This window comes from Vombatus ursinus, unplaced genomic scaffold, assembly GCF_900497805.2.
Source record: "Vombatus ursinus unplaced genomic scaffold, bare-nosed wombat genome assembly UNPS02014951.1, whole genome shotgun sequence".
NCBI classification, from domain to species: Eukaryota; Metazoa; Chordata; class Mammalia; order Diprotodontia; family Vombatidae; genus Vombatus; species Vombatus ursinus.
Window position 1 is genome coordinate 1,379,146 of NW_020954729.1, and position 23,795 is coordinate 1,402,940.

Genomic DNA, 23,795 nt, shown 5'->3' on the forward strand with positions numbered 1-23,795 from the left:
TCCTGACCCACTTGGAGTCAGGAGGGCAAACAGGCAGACAGATAGCTTTCTGCTCTCTGCTGGCTGGCTGCATGTGAGGCCCCTCCCGCCCTCCTGGGAGCTCTCAGTAGGTATACTTCACAGGAGCTAATCATGCATAGCTTTTTGTCTGGGGAATCAAAGGCAGGGGAGGTACACTAGCCTACGCAAAGGGGCCTACTCCCCCCGAGGTAACTAGGACCTCTGCCTCTGTTTTGCCCCCTACTGCTTGCAGGCCCAGAGAAGGGGGGTGGGGGAAAAGGTATTGAGCATATCCACTTCATTCTTCTTGGTGAAGATGGGCAGGGAGGCTCAAACCAGGCAGAGGAGACTGAAAATGTTTGAGTGGCCCACAGCCTACAGCTGGCTACACCTCAAGAACACCACCCCTGCCAGGGGACAAGGAAAACGGTGGGCCTACTAGACGTGGTTTCTTCTTTTCTCCGGAGCTAATGAAAGCAGAAGGGAAGCTCTAGAAGTAATGGCTTAGCCCCTGACCACACTTAACCCTACACAGCTTTGTTTCAGCACCATTTCCTAGCCTTTGCTTCTGGGGCAATCTGTGGGGGTTGGGGCAAGAGAGGAAAGATTGTTTATGAGAAACTTTTGAGAGGGGGCAATTATTTCAGAGGACTTTAGAATAAGGTCTATCCTAAAGGACTTACCTATTATCTGAGTTACTCTTATTAACCAAGCCAACAGCATGTAATTTGTGCTGAGGAAACTGAGTCACTGCACTGAGAGGGTAGAGGAACCATCTAAGGTCAGCCCCAGGAGAAAAGTGGCAGAGTTGGGATGAAAAACAACTGGCTGGGAGTTTCTGCACTTCCTTCCTGAGGCACTGAAGCCCCAGCCCCTTGGGAAGTAGGCAAGAACTCAGTTCTTTTGTTGTCCTAGTGTGTGGGACCTTGGTTGGCCCACACTCACTGCCAGACAACATTTCTGAGGAGCCAGCTTCTTCCTCCTCCTCTGTCTGACCCAGGAGGAACAGCAGTATCTCTGGCTCTCCTCAGTAGAAACCCAATGAGGCAGTCCACTGATTTTGCAGGGAGGGAAGAAGGTAGTCTATAATTTTGTGTTTCCTCCCATACTCCATCTGGTCCCCTTGGGGTGAGCCCTGGGGACAGGAAGCGAATGACATGGCCCAGGATATTGGGTCCCTGGAAGACCTTAAAGGATAAGGAAGAGGCTATAGGAAAGGCTAACCAGTTAGCAGCCTGGATCCGAGACCAAGTCTCTGCCTGCAGCTGACCCAAGTCACAGGAGGACTTTCTCTAGGGCCATGAAGCACCTGTTTGTTTGCCTGGGTTTGGTTCTCAGCTAAATTGTTCCCCAAGGTGCACTGATGTTTCACAACATATTTTCAACTAGACTCTTCCTGTAAACACACACATACACACACACACACACACACACACACACACACACACACACGCACATGCGCACAAGCACACATACTCCAAGCAGCTTTCTCAGGAGAAGAGGGAAGAAGGGTCAGGTTTGTGGACAGATGTGTAAGCAGCAACAACCCAAATCCTAAGGGCAGGGTGGAGAAGTCTAGGCCAAGGGAGAAGCCAGCTCTCCCAAGGCTGATGGTCCTAATCTGGCTGCTTGGTACTGCCCTGGAGTCAGGGTGACTGTTGGGATGATCCAACAGAAGGCACATGACCCCAATGCACCAGTCCCTTCAGGTCTAGCAGCCTAAAGCTGCAATGAATCGCTCTTCCTGCTGTGTTGATCCAAAGCCCCCTCCTGATCAGAAGGGGATGATATGCCAAATTCACCCCCCTGAAAAATTAGTCAAAAGGGCAGCCGGAGGACCCACTGAAGCAATCTACTGAGAGGCAACGTTTGCTTAGGTCCCTTTGGTGTTCCAGGCATCAGGATGGTCTTCCTCCATTCCCCTACTCCCCACCCCAACAGGACAAGGGATCGTGGCCCCTTTGACCCCTTGAATGCCATCGCTGCCCACAATAAAACCAGTACGACTTACTCCATGAAATTATTTTAAAGATGGCCTTTTCCATGGAACCTCTAGAGGGCCAAAGGTTCGATCAATATTTGCTAATACAGTTTACAAGAACACTTCCCCAAAGGTCTCCCACCATCCATGCCCTCTAGGTGTTCAGAAGGCCAAACATATTATCTTCTCATCCACAGCCATGTGTTAATAACACAGACTGAGACCAGGGCAGAATAGAGCAGGAACTCCTTCTTACGCCAGCCTCTGCAATGTGCCTCCAGAGCCTCCAGTCTCCCAGAGATCTTTTGCAGCTGCAAAGAGAGACAGAGACAGAGAGAAAAAGAGAGAGACCCACACAGTGGGATCAGCCAGACCAGAGGCTGGGGGCTGCCAACTGGGAGGGAGAAGGCTTAGGGAAGAGGTGTAAGGTTCCCATGGGGCAGTCACAGGCTATGAATGGGGCTGTGAAGAAAGCCCAAGTTCTCCAAAGCCAAAGGCTAAAAAAATCAATAACCGGATCACTGTGGCACAGGGGAAGCTGAAAGGAGATACTCGGGCACACAAAAGGAAAAGTGCACATCAGGGTTTCATCAGATGCCAACAGAAAGCAGCTCCCCTTTGTCTGCCCATCCCCCAAGATCTTCCTGGGGCGCTCCTACTTCTTCAAGACCCAACACTAGCCTTCCCAGTCATGCCAGAGACTATAAGAAACTCGAGGAAACTGAGCCAAGTTCCCTAAGCCAGCCAAGCTGATCGATGGTGAGGCCTGCTTTCTCCCCACCCCCACTTTTTGCCATTACTAGTAGCTCCCTAAATACCTATCAACAGGAATTTTGGAGCTGGAAGGGCCCTTAGCTATCATTTAGTCCAGAAGTGTCACTCCCAAGTACAGCTGGACCAGATTCAAATGTCATTGGGAAATATTTAACAAAATCAATCAAAACACCATAAAACAGAGATAACATGACATTTTCAAATGAAGTCAATGTGTGGCCCACAGGGATCCTTACGGAGTGATTAGCACCCCAGTTTCTATTTGAGTTGGACATCACTGATCTGGTCCAACCCCCTCACTTTATAAATGGGGAAACTGAGACCCAGAGAGGAGAAGTCACTTGCCCATGGCCATCTAGGTAGTAATAGGCAGTGGAATTAAGTTTCCACCTCAGGGCCTCTGACTCCAAACCTAGTATTCTTCCTACTATACCAAAGCAAGTCCCAGGGATAAAAAGACAGGCATTGCCTTTTTTTATCTTATGCTGAATGGGCTCAGCTTCCCTCTCAGGGAGCTATGGGAAGCAGATTTCAGTTAAATAAGAAGAACTCCTAAAAATTAGAACTGTCCAACAATAGAGCAGGCTGCCTCTTGAGATGGCAAGTTCCCCATCTTTGGAAATCTTCATGTGGACAGGTCTTCTGATGCTTGAGGGAGAATTATGCATTGTATAGAAGGATAGCTTAGGTGAACCCTGAGATCCCTGAGCTTTCAGAGCCTATAGTGCCCTGTCTGTCTCATGAGGGGCTCCAGGCTCCCCTTCCTGAGGCCATGAATCCAACATGAGACAGCAGGTCCAACCTGGGGCCCTAGTAGCTTGATTTCCCCCAGTATCTCACCTGCTCTTTCAAGGCAGCGATCTCTATCCCACTCACATCTTCACCGGCCAATCCTTCATGAGAGCTGAGAAAATGACAAAAAGCCAAGATGGAGTAACTACTTTCTTGGAGTCAAAGTAACTCTGTGTAGATGCAGGCCAAGCCTAGTTGCACCAAGATAGGTGGCAGCGGAGAAAGGGGCCCAATTCTGCAGCCCAGAAACAATTCACCAACTCAGGACAGGCTACCTTAATCAGTATGTGTTCATCAACAGAGAGACTCCACTTATCATAAAAGCTATTTGCTTCTGTGCTTAGATTTCAGCCAGTCCTCACTTGGGTTGCTGTGGGGAGCCTACTCATTACTGAGATCACACCCAGAACATGCAAACAATGGCCCCAGCCAGGGGGGATAAGGGGACTGAAAGGGTGATTGGTTTGCTTCCAGGGGCCTAGCTCAGTACCTAGGACAGAGGCCCTCAGGCATGGCGAGTAACTTTCAGCATTGTGCTGATTGATACAGGGCATGGAATGATCCGTGGGGCCCGTTGGGCCTTTCATTGCTGGAAGTCTAGAAGGAAACCCCTCGTTGCAAGTAGGCATGGCAACTCTTCCTGAACAAGAGGGCCCAGAACTTCCAATGTTGCTCTATAGCCCCCTTGGCAAAGATGCTGCCTCTGAAAGCCTACTGAACAAGGCCCCATTGACACCTTAACTGTGACCACCCTAGGGAGGAAGGGCTTGCTTGCTACGCAAGTGTGTCCCAAAAGGCCTCAGGGAAATGAAAAAACCTTAAGCTGTCTGCATAGGGTCAGAAAGGAAGGTATCAGAAGAGAGCAGAGAAACTGGGGAACCTTGAACAGAGCTTTCTAGAGTGACACCAGCCAAGGTGAGAGTTTACTAAAAACCAAAATGCAAAGCTCGTGGTGAATGGGGGTGTGAGCAGGGCTCCAGTCTCTGCTGTGCACAGAGCCACTGGCAATCATAATATACAAGGTGTTCCAAAAATCTTAGTGAAGTCTTAAGCTTTAATAACTGTGTATAATATATATTTATTCTATTACAGTAATTCTTATATTGTTATATTTATCTTAATGTACTAAATTATCATGTTTATTATCTTAACATAGGAGAAATAATGTTTATTCTATTTTAAGATAATAAATGTCTATCTCAATATGATAAACAAATGTTTATTATCTCAATATAGAATAAACAATGTTTCTCCTATATTAAGATAATAAACATTTATCTTAATATATAATACTATTTATTATAAATTTTCTGTATTCTATATAGTGTCTATTCTATATAATAGCTATTAAAGCTTAAGACTTCACTAAGACTTTTGAAACACACCATATGGGCATGTCTAGGGGCATATCATTATTATTCCCCCTAGGGTGTGAAGGAGTAGCAAATGATGAATGAATGCGTGGGAAAACATCTGGAAAAGTATAAGGTACTGTGGTTACTACTACTATCATTGTCATTACATGGTATAACTTAAAAGTTCATGTTCCTTTAACCAAAACATACGAAGTTTTCCATGTAAATGAATAGTATCCCCTCGAGAGGCCACACAGTGATTCTGATGATGCCCCAACTATGCCTGGACTGTCACCTTCAAAGCCAGTGTAGGAGGGGGACATGTGAAAATCTTCCCCACTGCTTCTGTCCCAACATTTGGGACCTGAAACTAAATGCTCCAGTGTGCTCACCCATCTGAGGCACCACCCTTGCCTCTGAACGGATTTTGATTGGTCACCTTTAGGGGACAAAGATTGCCTGCTTCCCCCCCACATACAAAGACATTGGGTAAATCAGTGCCCCCGGGGGAGTGAACAATGGGAGCCTCCTTGGCACCAAGGTAGCTGTACTGAGGGGACACCACGCATTGCGTCCCACTGTATAGGATCTGATAGACTTGGTATTAACACTCATCCTCTTTACTTGAGGGCCGGGGCTCTGATTAAGCCAGGGTTTCTAGGCTGAGTATTTCTTAAGCAGGTCCAGGAGCCCAGAGGGCAGGAAGAAGGGTTTACTGGGGGGACCAGTGCAGCCTCGACAACTTGATAATTCTTGCCCCGTTGTGCGCCCCTCCCCCCTGCCAAAGGAACACTCAATGCACCTCCTGTCAAGAAAGCAGAGCCCGCCATCCTAGCAGGGTCTCTCTGGCCCCCCACCTAGCCCGCAGGATACTGGAGGCTAGGTAAGGGAACAGACCAGCACAGAGATAGGAAGTAGCACACAAAATGGGGCCATGGGCCCCTTTCCATCCAGCCACAATTAGGAGGTGAGGTAAGAAGTCTCAAAGGGGGCTTCTCTGCCCCTTTAAATTCTGTAGTCATCAGTGTAGACAAGGAAACCAACCCAATGAGAAATGGCTGACTGCAGGGGAGCTGGGCTCAAAGGCCAGGAGCTGTTGCTGTTAACGACCAGAAAGCTTGTTAGGGACATCATAAGGGGCCCTGACTGGTCATGGTTCTATAAGCAATCTCTGAGCCTACTCGGGGCTTAAAGGAAAACTTTCTTTTGTTTCTCCTCTCCATCTTCCTGAATTCCCACCGCTGAGGAGGGATCTTAGCTGGTCAAGAGGTAACAGGAAGGTGGCAGAGGATGCTACAGTTACGGAACCCCGCCCCCCTTGGTTCCAGATCCCTGCTGGGCTGGAGAGCACATGGTCACATGGCCGAGCTCAAATAGAATGGTGGACTCGGGCCACAGCCATGCACACACACAAAACACACATATATGTGTGCTGAGTGTTAACCAGAAAGAAACAAGGGCCCAGGTCACCTGGGCCGCCCAAGGGGCTAGAAGATCTTCTGAAGATGGTGGCAGAGCAAGAGTGCCAGGAACCACATTGTCTAGAATTCACTGTGCAGGGAATAGATCCTGTCTCCCTGTGTAAAGGCAGGGAAGAACTCCCTCTTTTCTCTAGCCTGTAGAACACGAACACACACACAGAGGGATACACACACCCACACACACATACACAAACTGAAGTTATTTTTCCAGGGGTCCAAGGGAAACTTTCTCTCTCTCCCCCCGGCAGCAGCAGATGCCAAGGCCGTGCCAGTGAGGTGTGGGCAGCAGAGGTCTCTCTACTGACCACGATCCTACCAGACTCAGTGTTGCCGCTCCAGGCTCCTCAGAGGCAGGATCAGGCCCAGCTGGGGCCAACTTCTAGGAATGCTGGGTTTGGCACAGCTGGGCTTTGTGGTGGGAAAAACAAAGCTCAGGGATAAGAAGACAATAGCACAGTAAAGCCTACGGACCAGACTTAGGGAATGACTAAGAAGGGTAGAAGGGAAACCTCCCAGTGTGGGCACCAGAACAGGAGTGGAGATTAAGAAAACCCATTGGAGGCCAGGAGAATTCTAAGGCCTTACGTCGTATGCAGCGCTGCCGTTCTTAAAAAGCGTTTTCCCAAAGACTCTCATTTGAGCTCCTCAGTTCAGTGAGGTAGACACCAAATGAGATAATATTTGTAAAGCACTTCTGCACTGTGCCCCGCACATAGTAGATGCTATGTGAATGCTGATTCACTCTCTTCCCCCCCCCCATTTTACAAATGATGAAACTGAACATCGGAGAGATTACAGGGTCATAGGGGAAAAGATGATATGGGTTAGAGCCTGATCACCTGACTTGCATCCCCCCTAGTCTATCCACCACCACATCATCAACAATTCCTACCTGACTGCAGCATACATAGCCACGGATCAGAGGGAACACTCCGTTAACCCTTGGCTCCACAAATCTAAATTCCAAGCATGCGGCAGATCACCTAGGGGACAAGCACAAGAGTGAAACCATCCTGTCCTGACTCAGGGATGGAGAGGGGACGTCTTCCTCATTCCCAGCCTCAGGGAACGAAGGACAGCTGAAACACACAAGTCACTGCCCTTGGAGAATCTTGAAGCAAGCACCAGCTACCTTCTCCTTCGGAATGGGGCCTCAGCTGAAGAGCGAGCCGCACAGGGGAGCAACTGTCTGGCTTCAGGTAGACGCAGCTGAAACAGTTTCAAGCAAGCCTGTCCGGAGATGGGGTATAGCCTAGATGAATTCCCAAGGTTCCCCCAACCTGGCTCTGGGTTAATTCTGATTAGAACAGTGACTATGTAATAAAGGGGGGGTTCTATGATTTCAGCAAATCAGAAACTCCTACCTCACCAGGCCCACTCTAGACAGAACCTAGATCTCAGTCTACTCATGGGCAAGCAGTGAGAGCTGATGAGACACAGAATGAGCCCTCTCAGCACCACTGACGCACAGCCTCGGAAAAGGGCCTGAGCCCCAGTGTCCCGCCCAAACACCAATGGGAGGTAGAGCAGGGAGGCTTTTGTGTGGGGCTAGGGTGGGGAGGAAGGAGGGAGCGACTGGAACTGTAGTATATAAAAATATATATATATAGATATAGATATAGATATAGATATATCTCACTGCATATTGCCCCATTTATATGTGTGTGTGTGTGTGTGTATATATATATATATATATATAAATATGCACACACAATGCCATTCTATCTCTTCCAGATATACATACTTACATGCCACTTTTTTCCCCTTTAGACACACGTGGTACCACTCTATCTCCCATACATACATATGTGTATACAAGCCACTCCATCTCCTATGTATGTATGTACACATGTATGTACAGAATCAGTGTGTATGTATATATGCAATGACACTCTCACTCAAACATATATGTGTATATATATGCAAGTATAGATATGTATACATATATTTGTTTATATACTACTCTATCTTCACCATATGTATGTATACATATGTATGTGTATATACAGTGACTATTTCCCCATGTAAATGTAAACATATATACAATGCCACTCTATCTCTCTTATATAAGTATTATGCATGTGCATGTACATAATGCCATTCTATCTCACCACATGTATGTATGTATATATGTATGTATGTATGTATGTGTGTGTGTGTGTGTGTATATATACAATGCCACTCTATCCTCCCCAAATGTGTATGTGTATGTCTAGACAACAGGAGTCCAATTCCCCCGTATGTGTGTATAACTGCATGTGGCTATGTGTGTATGTATGTGTACAATGACACTATCTCCCTCTTATATGTGTATGTAACACCATTCTATCTTTCTTATGTGTGTATGTATATGTGTGTATATATGTGCATATATACACAATGAAGGTCTATTTTCCTCATATATGTGTATACACGATGTCACTCTATCTTCCCTATATGTGTGTATACATATATATGTATATGTGTGTATGTGTATATATATATATATACTACAGTCCATCTCCCCTACACTTATTTACATGTGTATATATAATACCACTCTATCCTCCCAGCACCTGTTTCTGTATATATGTGTGTCTCTGTCTGTGTATACACACATACACACACTAACAATCCATCTCCTTCATATATATTTGTGTCTATGTGTGTGTGCCACTTTATATCCCCATATCATACATATGTATGTATGTCTGCATATAACCACAGTGCCACTCTTTCTCCTCATACATGTGCATGTATGTATGTATGTGTGTGTATAAATATATGTGTGTACACAATGCCACTCTATCTCCCCCCGTGTCTATTGTATATATACACACATGTGTATATATGTATATGTATTTATACAATGCCACTCTATCTCCTTCATATCTTTTGTCTGTATATCTGTATAAATATATATATGTGTGTATACATATACAATGCCAGTCTATCTTCTCTATGTGTGAATATTTATGAATACATGGTAAGTATGCATGTCCATCTTCCTCATTATCGATTTTTATGTATATGTGTATATACAATGCACTCTACTCCTCTATCTCTATTTTCATGTACATATGTGTGTATAATGTCAGTCTATCTTCCCTATGTGTGTATGTATATGTATATATTATATATACAATGATAACCTTTCTCTCCGTATCTATTTTATGTGTATGTATATGTATGCATGTATGTATGTATGTATAAATAATCTATACACAGGGCAGCTAGGTGGTACAGTGGATAGAATGCTCTGTCTGAGTCAGGAAGTCTCATTTTCCTGAGTTCAAATCTGACCTCAGACATTTCCTAGTTGTGTGACCCTATGTAAGTCACTTCACCCTGTTTGCCTCAATTTCCTCATCTGTAAAATGAGCTGGAGAAGGAAATGGCAAACTATCCCAGTATCTTTGCCAAGAAAATCCCAAATGGGGTCACAAAGAGTCAGACATGACTGAAATGACTAAACAACAATACCTATACATAGACAATGCCACCCTATCTCTTCCATATCTATTTTTCTGTGTGTATATATATATATATATGTATGTATGTATGTATACAATGAGTCTATCTCCTTATATATGTATGTGTATATGCATGCATGCATGCGTATGCATACAATGCCACTGTATCTCCCCCATACCTATGTATGTATGTGTCTATGTATATCTCCAATGCCACTCTGTCTCTCCACACGTGTCTATACATATACACATGTATGGAGAGAGAGAGTGGCATTATTGCTACACATATAGACATGCATCCATCCAGATACACATACATACAGTGATTTCCACAGATAGGCCTCCAGATGTAACTGCCACTGCAGACACACTTTTCTTTATGAATGAGGTCCCCCCAGACCACCAGGCCTCCATCATGCTGAAGGAATCAAATGTGGCCCTGCATGGCGGTTTCCAGTCTGCCTTGTCAGTGATACCCACTTTATGCATACAAGCAGAGACACCGGAGGCCGAGGGTTTTATCGTTTTGGCATCTTTTTCCTTTGCTCGTGGGTTTTCCTTTCTCACCCACCCCATTCCCTGGCTGTTGAATCCCTACCCAACTCCAATCCCTCCAGCTGGTAATGACCTCTGCCCTCTCAAACTTCACATCAGACTTTTCTTACACCTCAGGCCGGCACTTACAATAATAACTGAAACCGCTTAGCACAGTGCCTGGTATACAGTAAGCACTTAATAAATGTTCATTGAGTTACTTTACATTTTTCAAACTCTTTTACATACATTATCTCACTGGTCTCACAACAACCCATTGAGGCAGGTATTATTTAAACTCTTATTCACATTTTAGGCTCAGAGAGGTGGTCACTTCCCCATGGTCACACAGCAAGTCATCATCAGAGGCATTTTTTGAACCCAAGTCTTCCTGACTCCAAGTCCAGAGCTTTATCCACCCAGCCATATACTATCTCCAAATACTATTTTGTACTATCTTTTTTGAAACTCATTATCTTTTTGAATGTGCCATCAATCAATCAACGTTTATTAAGCCCCTACTACGTGCCAAACACTGTGCTAAGGGCTGGGGGAAACAAAAAGAGACAAAAGGCAATCCCTGCCCTCAAAGAGAGTGTAATCTAATGGGAGAGACAACAAGCAAACCACTATGTACAAGATGAATAGGAAAAAATGAACAGAGGGAAGGCACTGGAATTAAGAGGGGTTGGGAAGGTTTCCTGTAGGAGGTGGGAGTTTAGCTGGTACTTAAAAGATTCCAGGGAGAACATTCCAGCCAGATAAAATACCCAGGGCAGAGGGACGGAGCGTCTTGTTCATGGAACACCCAGGAGGCCAATGGCACTGGACTGAAGAGTACAGAGTGGGGAATAAGGTACAAGAAGACTGGAAAGGTAGAAGGGGGCTAGGTCATGTCCCCCCCCCCCCATTAAACTGAAAGCTCTTTGAAGACAGATAGTACGTGTATCTCCTCGAGTTTGTACTTTGTGCTGTCCGAAGCAGAGGCTCATTACATGCTTGCTGAATTAAAAACACTCACTGGCATTCAGTTTGGGGTCACAGTGAGCCACGCTCGGAAGTTTGGCCTCCAAACTCCGACGCCTGAGCCCCGCCAACCTCAGTGGCAGTGAGAGTAAAAACAAAGACTCTCAAAATCCAGGGGGCAGCAGGAGCATACCAAGAATTCCTCATTGCCTTCGTGATAGCAGGAAAAAAATAAAATAAAAAAATAACTCTTCAGGTATTTGCGAATGGAATTATGGAGATGGAGTGTTCATTGAAAAACACTAGCTGAAACCTTCCAAGCAGCCACAGCTCCCATAGATAGGTAGCGCCTCTCCCAATCCAGGCAATTCAAGACCGTGGGGATTGGCTCAGGGCACATGGAGAAACTAAGTCCTGGAGAAAGAAGGACTTTGTCTAAGGGTGCACCCCAACAGAATCGGACTAGTCTTGTTGAATGTTGAATGTTGAATGTGTTCATATGCCTTTCTTTTATTTTTGTGAGGCAATTGGGGTTAAGTGACTTGCCCAGGGTCACACAGCTAGTGTCTGAGGCCAGATTTGAACTCAGGTCCTCCTGACTCCAGGGCTGGTGCTCTATCCACTGCGCCACCTAGCTGCCCCCCCCATATGCTTTTCTTGTGTGCATACAACCAGTTGGGCTGTCTCTCTTGCTCATGGGTAAACTCCCTGAAGGTAGCAACTATGATTAGAGTTTCCTATGTAACTCTGCTCACTGCCCAGTAAAGCAGGTGCACCATTCTCAAAAGAGCATGTGCCAACTCAAGATGGTCAACATCAAGGTTCTTGACCCACCTCGCCTTGCAGCCCCAGTGTCAGGAAGTGAAAGTTCATCTTTGTGAGTTGTGAGTGTTGAGTCTGGAGCCAAGGGATTCATTCCACTTACCCCTCTTCAAGATTCACCATGCCTTCAGCTACCATGGGGGTGTCCTCACCACAGGCTTGATCCTTCAGGGATTTGCTTACTGGAGAGATCTAGGGCCCAGAGAAACTTAGGGAATGAGCAAGATGCCATGTTTTAGTGATCTCCACCCACCCTTCTTCCCAGAACAAGAGCATGGTGGGAAAGCAGGCTTTCCCACCCACCTCCACCCTGCATTGCTAGGGCTGTCGCTCTGACATTACCTCCCTCTTTAACCTGAATATATAGAGTACATACATCATCATTTGCATGCTGTCTTCCCCAATGGAATGTTTACTCCTTGAGGGAAGGGCCCCTATTTTTGCCTTAGTTTTGCTTCGCACAATGCCTGGCACAGATTAACAAATGCTTATCAGCTGGCTGACTATTGTTTCTCCCATTGTCTGAATCGACACATAAGGGAGTTGTTGGTGGGTTGAGTCTTAGGCCCTTTCATGAGGGCTATATTACAAGGGTATGCACACACCCCCAGTTGAGTCCAATTTCAAGAGAATATAGAGTACAGAAGAGAACAGTTTGTGAAATAAGGTTGGAAAAATCAATTGGAGCCAGACTGTGGAGGGCCTTGAAAGCCAAACTAAGAAGTTCATGTTTGGGCCTAGAGGCCAGAGAGAGCAGCTGAAGATTTCAGAGCAGAACGATGTGTGCCCTGGGCAGATTCGGGTGTCTGTGGGAAGGACAACTTGCAGAGGCAACAAGACCAATTAGGAGGCTCCAGCAATAGTCCAGGGCCCGAGTGAAGGTGGCAGCTGCATACAGATGTTTCTTGATACTGCTATTGCTACACGAAGAAAATGAAACATACCTCAGCGGTTGTGGAGTTGCAGAAGGCAAGACCTGGCAACCAAGTGAATATGAGGAGCAAGGAAGAAGGGAAGAGTTAGGGATGCCCAACCCTGTGAGAAAGGCGAGTGCCCCGGTGGCTGCCAGCGGTAAGGGGGAGGACCTGCCTGCACAGGGGCTCCTTGCTCTCTGCCCTATTATTTCCCCTTCTACTTTGTTTGAGGAGTAATGATAATAATAATAATAATAATAATAACAGCTAAAGTGTATATAGAGCTTACTATATGCCAGGCACTGCATTGAGCATTACAATTATTACCTCATTGAATCTTCACAACAACCCTGGGAGGTCAGTGCTGTTATTATCCCCATTTTACAGATGAAGAAACTGAAGCAAACAGAGGTTAAGTGACTTGCCCGGGGTGACAAAGCTAGTAAGCGTCTGAGGCCAGATTTGAACTCAGAGCTTCCTGACTCCAGGCCCAGCGCTCTATCCACTGTACCCATGTTTCCCTAGCAAGTTCTTCCATGCTTTCTGGCCTCCTTCAGCCCCACTCTACTATTTTCTCCCAACTAGCTTCTGAAGCAGCACAGTCAGCACTGGTTCCCAAGTAATCTGCCCAAGCTGGTCAAATACATCAGAGTCCATGAGGGTGGAGCATTATCTCTGACTCATTTAGATTTCCCTAGTACCCAGCAGAGGGTCCCAACACATCAGAAGCCCTGAATAAACTCTTTCTTGAGGGAATGAAAGGCACAATGCCACTAGTGAACAAATGAGCATACTCCACAGAGCAAATATGGATACAGATTCAGACCGAAATGCCGACTCCCTGTCAGTCACAAATTAACTGTACCTAGAAGTCTGTGCAAGGGGCCAACCCCAGGGCAGCGAGGTGGCTCAGTGGATAGAGCACCAGCCCTGAAGTCAGGAGGACCTGAGTTCAAATCCGGCCTCAGACCAAACACTTGACACTTACTAGCTGTGTGACCCTGGGCAAGTCACTTAACCCCAATTGCCTACAAAAAAAAAAAGAGGTCAACCTCAAAGCGACCCCTCTCCCCTCTCATCTCTGCTCAACAATCTACTTGGTGGTAGACCATTTGACAGACCATTCCAAGGGGCTATGGGTCAAGGAACACAACAGACTTGGATGATGCCCAACATAGGGCAGAATTCATCAATAACCCAGGGTTTCTTAGGTCAATTTTGTCTCATAAAGACCCTGAGGGAGGAGACAAGTTGGTATCGGTAGGCTTTTTGGGGTACAGGTTCACAGTTGGGCATTAACAAGAGCATGGTCCAAAATCATGATGCTACACAAACAATCGCTTAGGACTTGATCTGTTCCAGTTACCATGGGGACATTTTTTTCTAGGGCACCCTCCTCTTGAATTTCCTCCAACTCTTCCTCTACTTTCTAAATTGCCATTTACTTTAATGCTGGGGCCTTTTAGTATGGATCACTGAGACAAAATGGTATCATTTCAGAAATGACAGGCCATAATGTTGACTACCATACCACAGGAGCCCTGTTGCAAATCACTCCTTTCTAGAATGAACTCTCCAATCCTTTTGAGCTCTAAATCAATGAACCTATGAACCACAGATTGGTGCTTTGGGCCAGTGCCCTTCTCCTCACTGGGCTGTCAGAGGCATATCTACTCTGTGTCCAGGGCCAATGAGGCACTGATTGGCTCAGTGGGTTTCCCTTATAGAAGCCTAGAGGCTGTCTAGTGCCATAGGAAGAAAGGACCCCACCTAATCCTACAGGTGTCCAGTCCCAGATGTTAGAAATAACTATGACATTATTGTACTTGGAGCCTCTATGGTTTCCAGAACCCAGGAAGTAGCTAAGGCTTCAGTAAAATGGAAGTTCTCTGAGGGCATGGGCTGTTGCTGTGTGTGTGTGTGTGTGTGTGTATGTGTGTGTGTGTCTGTGTGTGTGGTAGCCCCAGTGCCTAGCAATGCTTTTTACACAATGGACATATAAGAAGTGTTTGTAGAATGGACACATTACCATTCTTCTTGGTCTGATGCTACTAAAGACAGCTGAGAAAGGGCTGTTAGTGGTCACGTAAGAAGCAGGAGCCACGATACGGGACATGTAGGCTGAGCTCCGATGCAGCTGGTTAATCCAACGAGATCTTGCCCCACCACTACGATCTAGGGAGAAGAGAGAAGGTTTCATTCATTCATGTAGCTGTTTGGGCATCAGGGGGTCCCAACTGAAACCCCAAGAACAGCAGTGCTCCTGTGGCTTCCCAGAGTAATCACTATGTCTCGCTAGTACCTGGCACAAAACTAATCTGTCGGTGTTCTCCTGCCCATGCCTAGGCTCATCTCCCACTCTGAACAGAATCTCAGAATTCTAGCTGAGTTCTTTCCACTCAGATCTGGGAGTGACTTACTAGCCTTTGCAATCAACCCTTGCCCTGACCAGGGCCACTCAGAACACATCTCACTGCTCACATGGCTTGGATGAGTTGAGAGTCACAAACTCTTTTACTTTTAGTGAGGTGGAAGACCACCAGTCTCTATTCCCTACAAACCCCTGTGGCCATCTGGCCCACCGACTTTACCTAAAGACCCCTGCCTGGGTCATGCCATCTGGCCCTCCCCAGAACCCTGAAGCTTTGCGGGCCTTTCTATGTACCCTATTTCCCAAGTTAGAGAATGGGATCCTTGAGAACAGGGCTTGTCTTGGTCTGTTGGGCTCCCTGACACATAGCACAGAGCTTGGCACCTAGTAAGTGCTTACAAATGCTTTTGGATTCATTCATTCATTCATTCATTCATTCAGTGCCTTGATTTGACACCTCCACCCTGCATCAGCTAAATTGGAATGATATGGGAGCTCAGAGTCAAAGACTGGGCCAGGCACAGCCTAAGGACTGGCAGACAAACTGAGGCCTCAGATGAAGAAGGTTCAGATGGGAAGTTATATTTCAACAGGGAGAGGTCCAGAGAAACATGACACCTTTGAAATGGAAATCTCTAACCTCCTGACATAACAGGACAGGATACAGAGCCTGGGGCAACTGGATTTTGACTAAGAAGACTTGGATTTTAGTCAGGGCTCTGGCACTTAACTAGCCATGTGACCTTCCACAAGTGAATTTACCTCTCTTAGCCTCGAGTGCTATTTTTGCTTTGCTTATTTTTTTTGTAAAATTAAGATAATACTGTGTCCAGCACTTACCTGTAGAGATGCAAGAATGGCATGGCTGAAAGAAAGGAGGCCTAGAGTGAGGCAGAACTAGATTGGAAATCCTGCTCCTGCTGTATACCAGCTGTCCTAACTAAATCAGGTCTTATAGCTAAGTGACCCTGGGGAAGTCATTTAACCACTAAGTGTCTCAGGTACCCTTCTCAGACTAAGTGATAGCCAAGTGCTATTCTACATTAGGGGATGGAGTTAACATTCCAGGAGTTCCCAGCACCTACCAAACTACAGTTCCTTAAAAATAAAGAAAACAAACCCCACCAGCTGATCTGCTAGGATTATCATAAGATCAAGTAAGAGAAATTGAAAAGTGCTTTATAACGACAAAGCACTGTCTAGATGGTGGCTACGGTTACTGCTTAATGTTATTAGACTATCTCGGCCTGGAGGCCATGAGAGACAGCAGCTGCCAAGCTCCACAAAATGGCTGCCCAGGAAACCTGGCAATGCTGTCCCAGCCCCAAGCCAGGGACCAAGGCCCAGGCCCAGTTCTCCAGCCTCCATCATGTCTTCTCTGATTGTCCCAGCCAGAGATCGTCTTCCTCTGCATTCACTCAAGTGAGCTTTTTAATGGAATAAGCTGCTGGAGCCCGGGAGAGAGGCCATGACACCCCGGCAATGCTGTCCACCCCACCCACAGCCACTCTGTTGGCTCAGTGCAGCTGCTCAGCAGATGCCGCAGGCCAAATACCCAGTGATGACATGGGGAGCAGTAGCAGCACCCCTGAATCCCTAGTACTTCATGCTGTGGGATGAGCGAGCAGGCCTAGTCTAAGCAGCACCTTCCTCAACTCCCCCTTTCCAACCCTCCCTTCCGCCCCCGTCCCCCCCACCCCAGAGTCTCTCCATCTAGCTCCAAGGCCGCGGGGGAGGGTGGGGAGGGGAGCAGAGGCACGACTCTGTCTGGCCACTGGGGATCTCATTACAGCTCAGGGAGCTAGCAGAGAGGGCACTGAAAGCCAACACTGCCACCCAGGGGCCAGATGGCACATTGCTGAGAGCAGTGCTCGCTCAAAGCTTCCCGAGGCTGCCTGCCTCAGGCTCTCTCTCATACGCGGCCTTTGCCTTCAAGCTCCTGACAGACACGCTGAGATGGAAGGTGCTGGGTCCAGGCATCTTAGCTGCTTAGAACTGGGCACCTGTGCTTTGGCAGAACTGGCAGGAGAACAGAGGGCCTACTCCTTTACCTTCCCAGCCCCTGATCTGATGGGAAAGCCATGAGCATTCCTCATGGTACTCCCCCCCAGCCCACACACACACACACACACACACAGCTGGGGGATTTTCCGTACTCTTACCTCCTAACAGGAGGCGATCAAAAATACTCATGTAGAAAGACAGAGGCAGATTGTCCGACATTTCCCTGGCCTCACTACTGACCCCTCCGGCCACCTTCAGACGGCTAGAGACTTGCACACTCTGATTGACGGTGTCTGTGAAATTCAGATCTCCCCAGTCGCAAGATGAGCCTATAGATGAGGCTGAAGTTAACGTAGTTTCTCCTGAGAAGAGGGAGGATATAAGGAAATCTTTACCATCACCTTCCTACATCATGTGAAGATCGGGGCAAGAGAAGAAGAGTCAGGAAGCCATTTTGCGCTCTGAGCACAATCCACCGAGCAAAAGGGTTGCTGAAATGGGATTGGAGCACCCACTAGGCTCTCCCCAAAATCACCCAGGAAGAAGGAGGAGCTGTGTCCAGTTCATGTTCTGGAACAATCAGAACTTACCTGATGGAGAATACAGAAGAGACATATATGGACCTTTGGCTCCCCAGAGGTTTTCACCAGACAGAGAAAGGAGAGAAATGAGACATCCTTCCTGGTCATAACAAACCATTTTATCCCTTTGGGGCCTGCTCCTTTCCCTGCCCCACCCCACTCCTCTTCAAGTCCCTAGTTACAGGGAAGAATTCTGGAGCTACAAGCAAGCCTAGACCTAGGCCCAGAGTCACCCCTTTCCCATGGCTTAAACTGGATTGGACAGGGTTCATCCTGGCCACTTCAGCCTGGCACAGGAAACCGCCTTAGCCAAGGTGTTCCTTTGTCTAAAGATATGTTCAGAAAGAAATATTTTTTCTAGTTAAGATATAGCCCCCCACCCCAAACACTATCTTAACCTCAGCTGAGGGGACTGGGGATCCAAAAACATGTCTTTGAGGAGACTAGACAGAGGCCCACCTCTACCTCCTGCTCCAGAATGGGGGATAAATACCACACCTCCCCCCAATAGCTTTTTCTCAGAAGACTAGACAGGGCCTCTTGTTTTGGCCCCCTCCTCCCTGTCTCCTGCCCCAGAGTGGGAATAAATATTCTCTCCCTCACCCCCAACAGCCTTTCCTTAGAAAACAGGACTAGGACCATCCTTGTCTTCTGTCTCCTGCCCCAGACTCAGAAACAAATGTGCCTCAAGTGTCTTTTGTAAGGAAACCTAACTAGGACCCTTCTTTTCCCCTCTTTCCTGCCTCCTGCCCCAAAGGGGGAAGCAAGTGCTCCCCCAAGAACTTTTCTGAAAACTCTTTCTCTCATACCTATCTCCTACCCCAAAATTAGGAACAAAGATCCCCAAGGTTTTGTTTTTTCCTGAAGAGACCAGAGCAAAACCCTCCCCCAGCCCCAGCCCCAGCCCCAGCCCAACGGCCTCTGTGCTGCCTGTCTTGTCACAAAATGGAGGACCAATATACTTCAATAGTCTTTTCTGAGAAAACTATACAGGGACCCCATTTTTCCACTCCTTTCTGTCTCCTACCCCAGAATGGGGAATAAATACCCCTCAACCATCTTTTTTGAGGAGACTAGGATCTTCTTTCCCTCCCCCATATTTTTTGAGAAGAATGAACTAGGGCCCTTCTCCCTAAGCCCATGTTCCCTGATGAGGAGCAAATCTCCCCTTCCCTTCTTTTCTGAGAGGGCTGGAGACATGCCCTCCTTTCTTTCTTGTCCCAACATGGTGAACAAATGCCCCCAATGGCCTTTTCTGAAGAGACAAGATTAGGATCTATTCCTATCTGCCCCCTCCCTGCTTCTAATCATCTGCCTCCAAATGGAGAGCAAATCTCAGTCTTCTCTGAGAAAACCATAACAGAGGCCCTTTTCTCCCATTAATTCTGTCTCCTGCCCTTGGGTGGGGAACAAGTATCCCCCTCCCAACTGCCTCTTCTGAAGGTGACTGAACTCGGACCCTTTTTCCCCTTGGCAGCTGGTGGCACAGTAGATAGATAGCCCCTCAGCCCACAGTCAGGAAGACCTGAGTTCCAATCTAGCCTCAGACACTTCAAAGCTCCATGTGACTCTGGGCAAGTCACTTCACCTCTGCCTACTTCAGTTTCCTCATCTGTAAAATGGAGATAATAATAACATTTACCTGCCAGGGCTGTTGTGAGAATCAAATGTGATAAAATACAGAAAGCGCTCAATATGTTACCTGACACATAGCACTTAATAAGCGCTTTGTTCCTTCCTTCCTCAGTCCTTGCTGTCCCCTGCCTCTAGCAGAGCAAATACCCCCCAACCATATTTCTGAGGAGACTAAAGGAGGATCCATTCTCTTCCTCCCCACCATGCAAGGAAAGCAAATATTTACTCAGTCTTTTCTGAGGAAACCGGGGAAAGACCCTTCTTTTTTCCCCTTCCTCTTCTCTCTCCCCTCCCCAGGATTTTCTGAGGAGACTGAACTGGGGATCCTCCTCCCTCTTCTTCCTGCCTCCTACCCTAAGATGAAAAACAACCCCCCCCACCACACACACATACACACACACACACACACACACACACACCCCCACACCCACCACCCCCCTTCTGCGAAGACTGGAACCCTTTCCCCGCCACCCCCCCCCACAATTCTTGTCTTGTGCTCCGAGATTGGGAGCAAATGTCTCCCTCCACAGCCTTTTCTGAGGAGACGAAACTCATCCCCGCCCTTCCTTCTTTCTTGCCTGCTGTCTCCTACTCTAAGCTAGAAGGAAAATGTCTCCCTCCACTGCCTTTTCTGAGGAAACTGGACTGAGACTCTTTCCTCCTCCTCCTCCTCAGTGCTTGCTGTTGTCTGTCTCTAGGAGAAGAAATTCCTCCCAATAACCTTTTTGGAGGAGATTGAACTGAGACCCTTTTCCCCCTCCTCACTTCTTCCTGTCCCCTGTCTCGAGGAGGTAAATTCCACCCAACAGTATTTTCTGAGGGAACCAGATAAACTCGGATCCTTCTCCCCATTGACTCCCTGCCTTTTTATGTTCTACCTCAGAATGGAAAATAAATGTTCCTCAACAGTATTTTCTGAGGAGACTAGGCCAAGATTTTTCTTTTTGACCCCCCCCTTCTCCTGCCCCAGGGTACCTCCTAATGATATTAGGACCCTTCTGCCCACCCCACCACCCCACAAATGGGGAGCAAATATCACCAACAGCCTTTGCTGAGGAGACAGGAATAGAACCCTTCCACCCACCCCCACCTCTCTGCTTTCTCTCTTTTGCCTCAAAATGTCAAGCAAATGCTCAAGTCTTTTCTGAGGTGACTGGGCTAAAAACCCTTTTTTCCTCCTCATCTTCCCTGTCTCCTGCACTTGGGTTACAGAATGATGCCCCCCCCAACAATCTTTTGTTGTGAAGAAAACAGGACCTTCTCCCCCTTAGTTCCTGTCATCTGCTCCAAGCTGGAAGCAAATGTTCTAACAGTCTTTTTCTGTGAAGACCAGGTTCAGACTCATTTTTTCTTCTCCTGACAGCTTGTTGTCCTCTGTTTCTAAGAGAGCAGATGCTACCAGTCTTTTGTGAGGAGACTAGATTAGGATTCCCCCCAGCTTCCTTTCTTCTTCCTCAAAATGTGGAGTAAATACTCAGTAGTATTTTCTGCAGAGACTGAGCTGAATGTCTTCTTCTGCCCACCGGCTCTCCTTGCCTCCTGCCCCAAGATGGTGAGCTAATGACCCAGAAGCCTTTTCAGGAGACCAGACTGACACTTTTTCTTTCCTTCATTCACTGCTGCCCAGCCTATGTCTCTGTGCCACCCAACTGTATTTTCTGAGAAGATTAGACACAGATCCCCCCAATTGCTTCCCTACTTCTAGTCATATGCCTCAAGATGGAGAACAAATGCTCCTCATCATTATTTTTCTGAGGAGACTAGACTAGGAACCTCTCATATTTTCTTGCCCCAGAATGGAGAGCAAATCCACACCCCCTCAACAGAATTTTTCTGAGGAGACTAGGATCTTTTCTCTCCCAATAGTGTTTTCTGAGAGACTGAACTGGAATTTTTCCCCATTCTATACTTGTTTCCTGCCCCAAGATGAGAAGCAAATGTCCCAAAGAACCTTTTATGAGGAGATAATACTTGTTCCTAGCCCTCCCCCTCCACCCCTGGCATACAGATTCCTGTCATCTGCTTAAAAATGGAGAGCAAATATGCCCCCAACCACCTTTTCTGAGAAGAATGGACTGAGAACTTACCGCCTCACCTTTCTTCCCTGAGAAAACGAGGACTCTCCTCCCCCCTCTTCCTTACCTCCTCTCTTCTGCCTTAAAATGGAGGACAAATATTCCTCCAGTCTTTTCTGAGGAGAATGGATTAAGGTCTTATTTTCCTCTCCTCCCTGCGTCTTCTGCCTCTAGGTGGGACCTTCTCTCTACCCCCTTAATATTTTCTGAGATTAAATTATGGCCCTCACTCCCCCCTTCTCCATCTGCTTGCCCCCAAATCTTTTCTGAGGAGACAAAACTAGCTGCCCTCCCCCACTTCCCTATCTTCTACCTCAAAATGGAGGGCAAGTGTTCCTCAGTAGTCTTTTCTAAGGAGATTGAACCAAGACCCCTTTTCTCTTCCTGTTTCCCGCCCAGAAGCTGAGCAACAAATTCCCCCTCACACACACCCCTAAAGTCTTTTTCTGAGGAATCAAGGACTTTCTTCCAATCATATTTTCTGAGGGATCTTCCCCACCATCTTGCTTTCCTTCCCCAGGATAAGGAGCAAATGCCCCCCACAATCTTTTCTGAGGAGATTGAGACTTCCCACCCACCATACTTTCTTCCCTGTCTCCCGCTTCAACCTTTTCTGAGGAGACTAGATTAGGCCCTTTTGCCCCCTTCCTTCCAGACTGTTGTTTTTTGCCCTTAAATGTAAAATAAGTGTTCCAACAGCATTTTTGAGGGGACTGGATTGAGGTTCTTTCCCTCTCATTACTGTTTCCTGTCTTCTGCCCCCTAAAATATTTTTCTGAGGAGACTAGACTACCGCCCTTTTCTCTTTTTCCCCTCAAGCTTTCTGTGTCAGCCACACAACGGAGAACAAAAGTCTCTGACAGGATTTTCTGAAGAGACTGCTCTGGAACCCCTTTTTTCCCTTTCTTCCCTGTCTCCTGCCCCAGTGTGGGAAGCCAGTCACTCTCAAGAGACTTTTCTGAGGAAATTCCCTAGGCCTGGCCTTGAGGAGGCTCCTTCTCACTCTATCTCCTCAGAAGGAACCACCTCCCTTTTCCTTTCAGAGTTAGTCTGGCTTAGGAGCCTCACACTGCCTGCCCTGTACAAATCAACCATTTCAAGAGGCTTTCTGTTGGACCTCCATAAGTGGAATCTGGACTGAGAGAACACCTCATAGACAGGAGCTCCTTCTCAGCTGCTTGCCTCCTTCCCTCACCCAAAGGCAACTGGACAGCGTCAGGCTACTGCGCTGCGTGGCTCTCTATTTCCCCCTGGTGGCCAACAACTGGTATTGCAGGGCATCGCCCTCCTGCATCACAGGCCTCGCCCACCTGTCAGTCAGTCTAAGAAGGGCTGAGCCACTCCAGCCACTTCAAGAAATCAACTAGCAGGCCGCCTCCTACAGGCCACCTCAGGCCCTGACCAGCTGGAGGGGAAAACTGGGGTTCAGGGATGGGTAGGGGGGCAAGGGGACCAAAGCCAGCTCCAAGCTTGGCTGGACCACACTGGCAGACCTGAATCCCTTCACATACCAAGAAGCCAGAGGAAAGAAACTCTCAAAGAATGATGGGAAAAGGAAAGAAAAAGCCTAGTTACTGGGGTGAGGGGAGGCAGGGAACAACTGAAATCCTAAGAAAAAAAACCCAGGCAAGGAGGCCTGAGTATTCCTTTAGAAAATTCCTAGTCATCCAGCCTCTTTCCATCCCTACTAGCAAGCTCTAATCCTCTTAGGCACTAAATATTGAGATTTTTTTTTAATTCAAAATTTTGTTTTTTTTAAAAAAAAGAAACATTTCCAAAGGAGCCTACTATGTGTGGGATACCATATGCTTGTTGCCAGGGAAACAAAAGCAGCCCCCCAATCATCCTGTAGCTTTCCGTTTCTATCACACAATGGAGAACAAGTGTCTCTGACAGTGTTTTCGGAGGAGACTGGACTGGAGGAGATTAGAGATTAGAGCATCTTCCCTGAGGCTGTGGGCAATGCTAGACAAGCAAGCTCAGTTTTGTGAGACTCTCCCTTCCAGCAATCAATTCAGTCTCACTCCAAATCCCTTGAGAAAGCGCCTTCACTGTGCA

General features: G+C 47.1%; 1 protein-coding gene across 1 annotated transcript in view; it reads right to left on the minus strand.

The window, feature by feature from the left end:
• Positions 1–2,160: 2,160 nt before the first annotated feature.
• Positions 2,161–23,795, minus strand: part of FATE1 (fetal and adult testis expressed 1) — a 62,476-nt gene continuing 40,841 nt past the window's right edge. The window contains exons 4-8 of the mRNA XM_027845078.1: positions 17,605–17,808; positions 15,101–15,246; positions 12,261–12,349; positions 3,596–3,659; positions 2,161–2,292 (exon numbers count right to left, since the gene is read on the minus strand). Coding sequence (XP_027700879.1) covers positions 2,161–2,292; positions 3,596–3,659; positions 12,261–12,349; positions 15,101–15,246; positions 17,605–17,808 — 635 coding nt within the window. The remainder of the gene's footprint in view (positions 2,293–3,595; positions 3,660–12,260; positions 12,350–15,100; positions 15,247–17,604; positions 17,809–23,795) is intronic.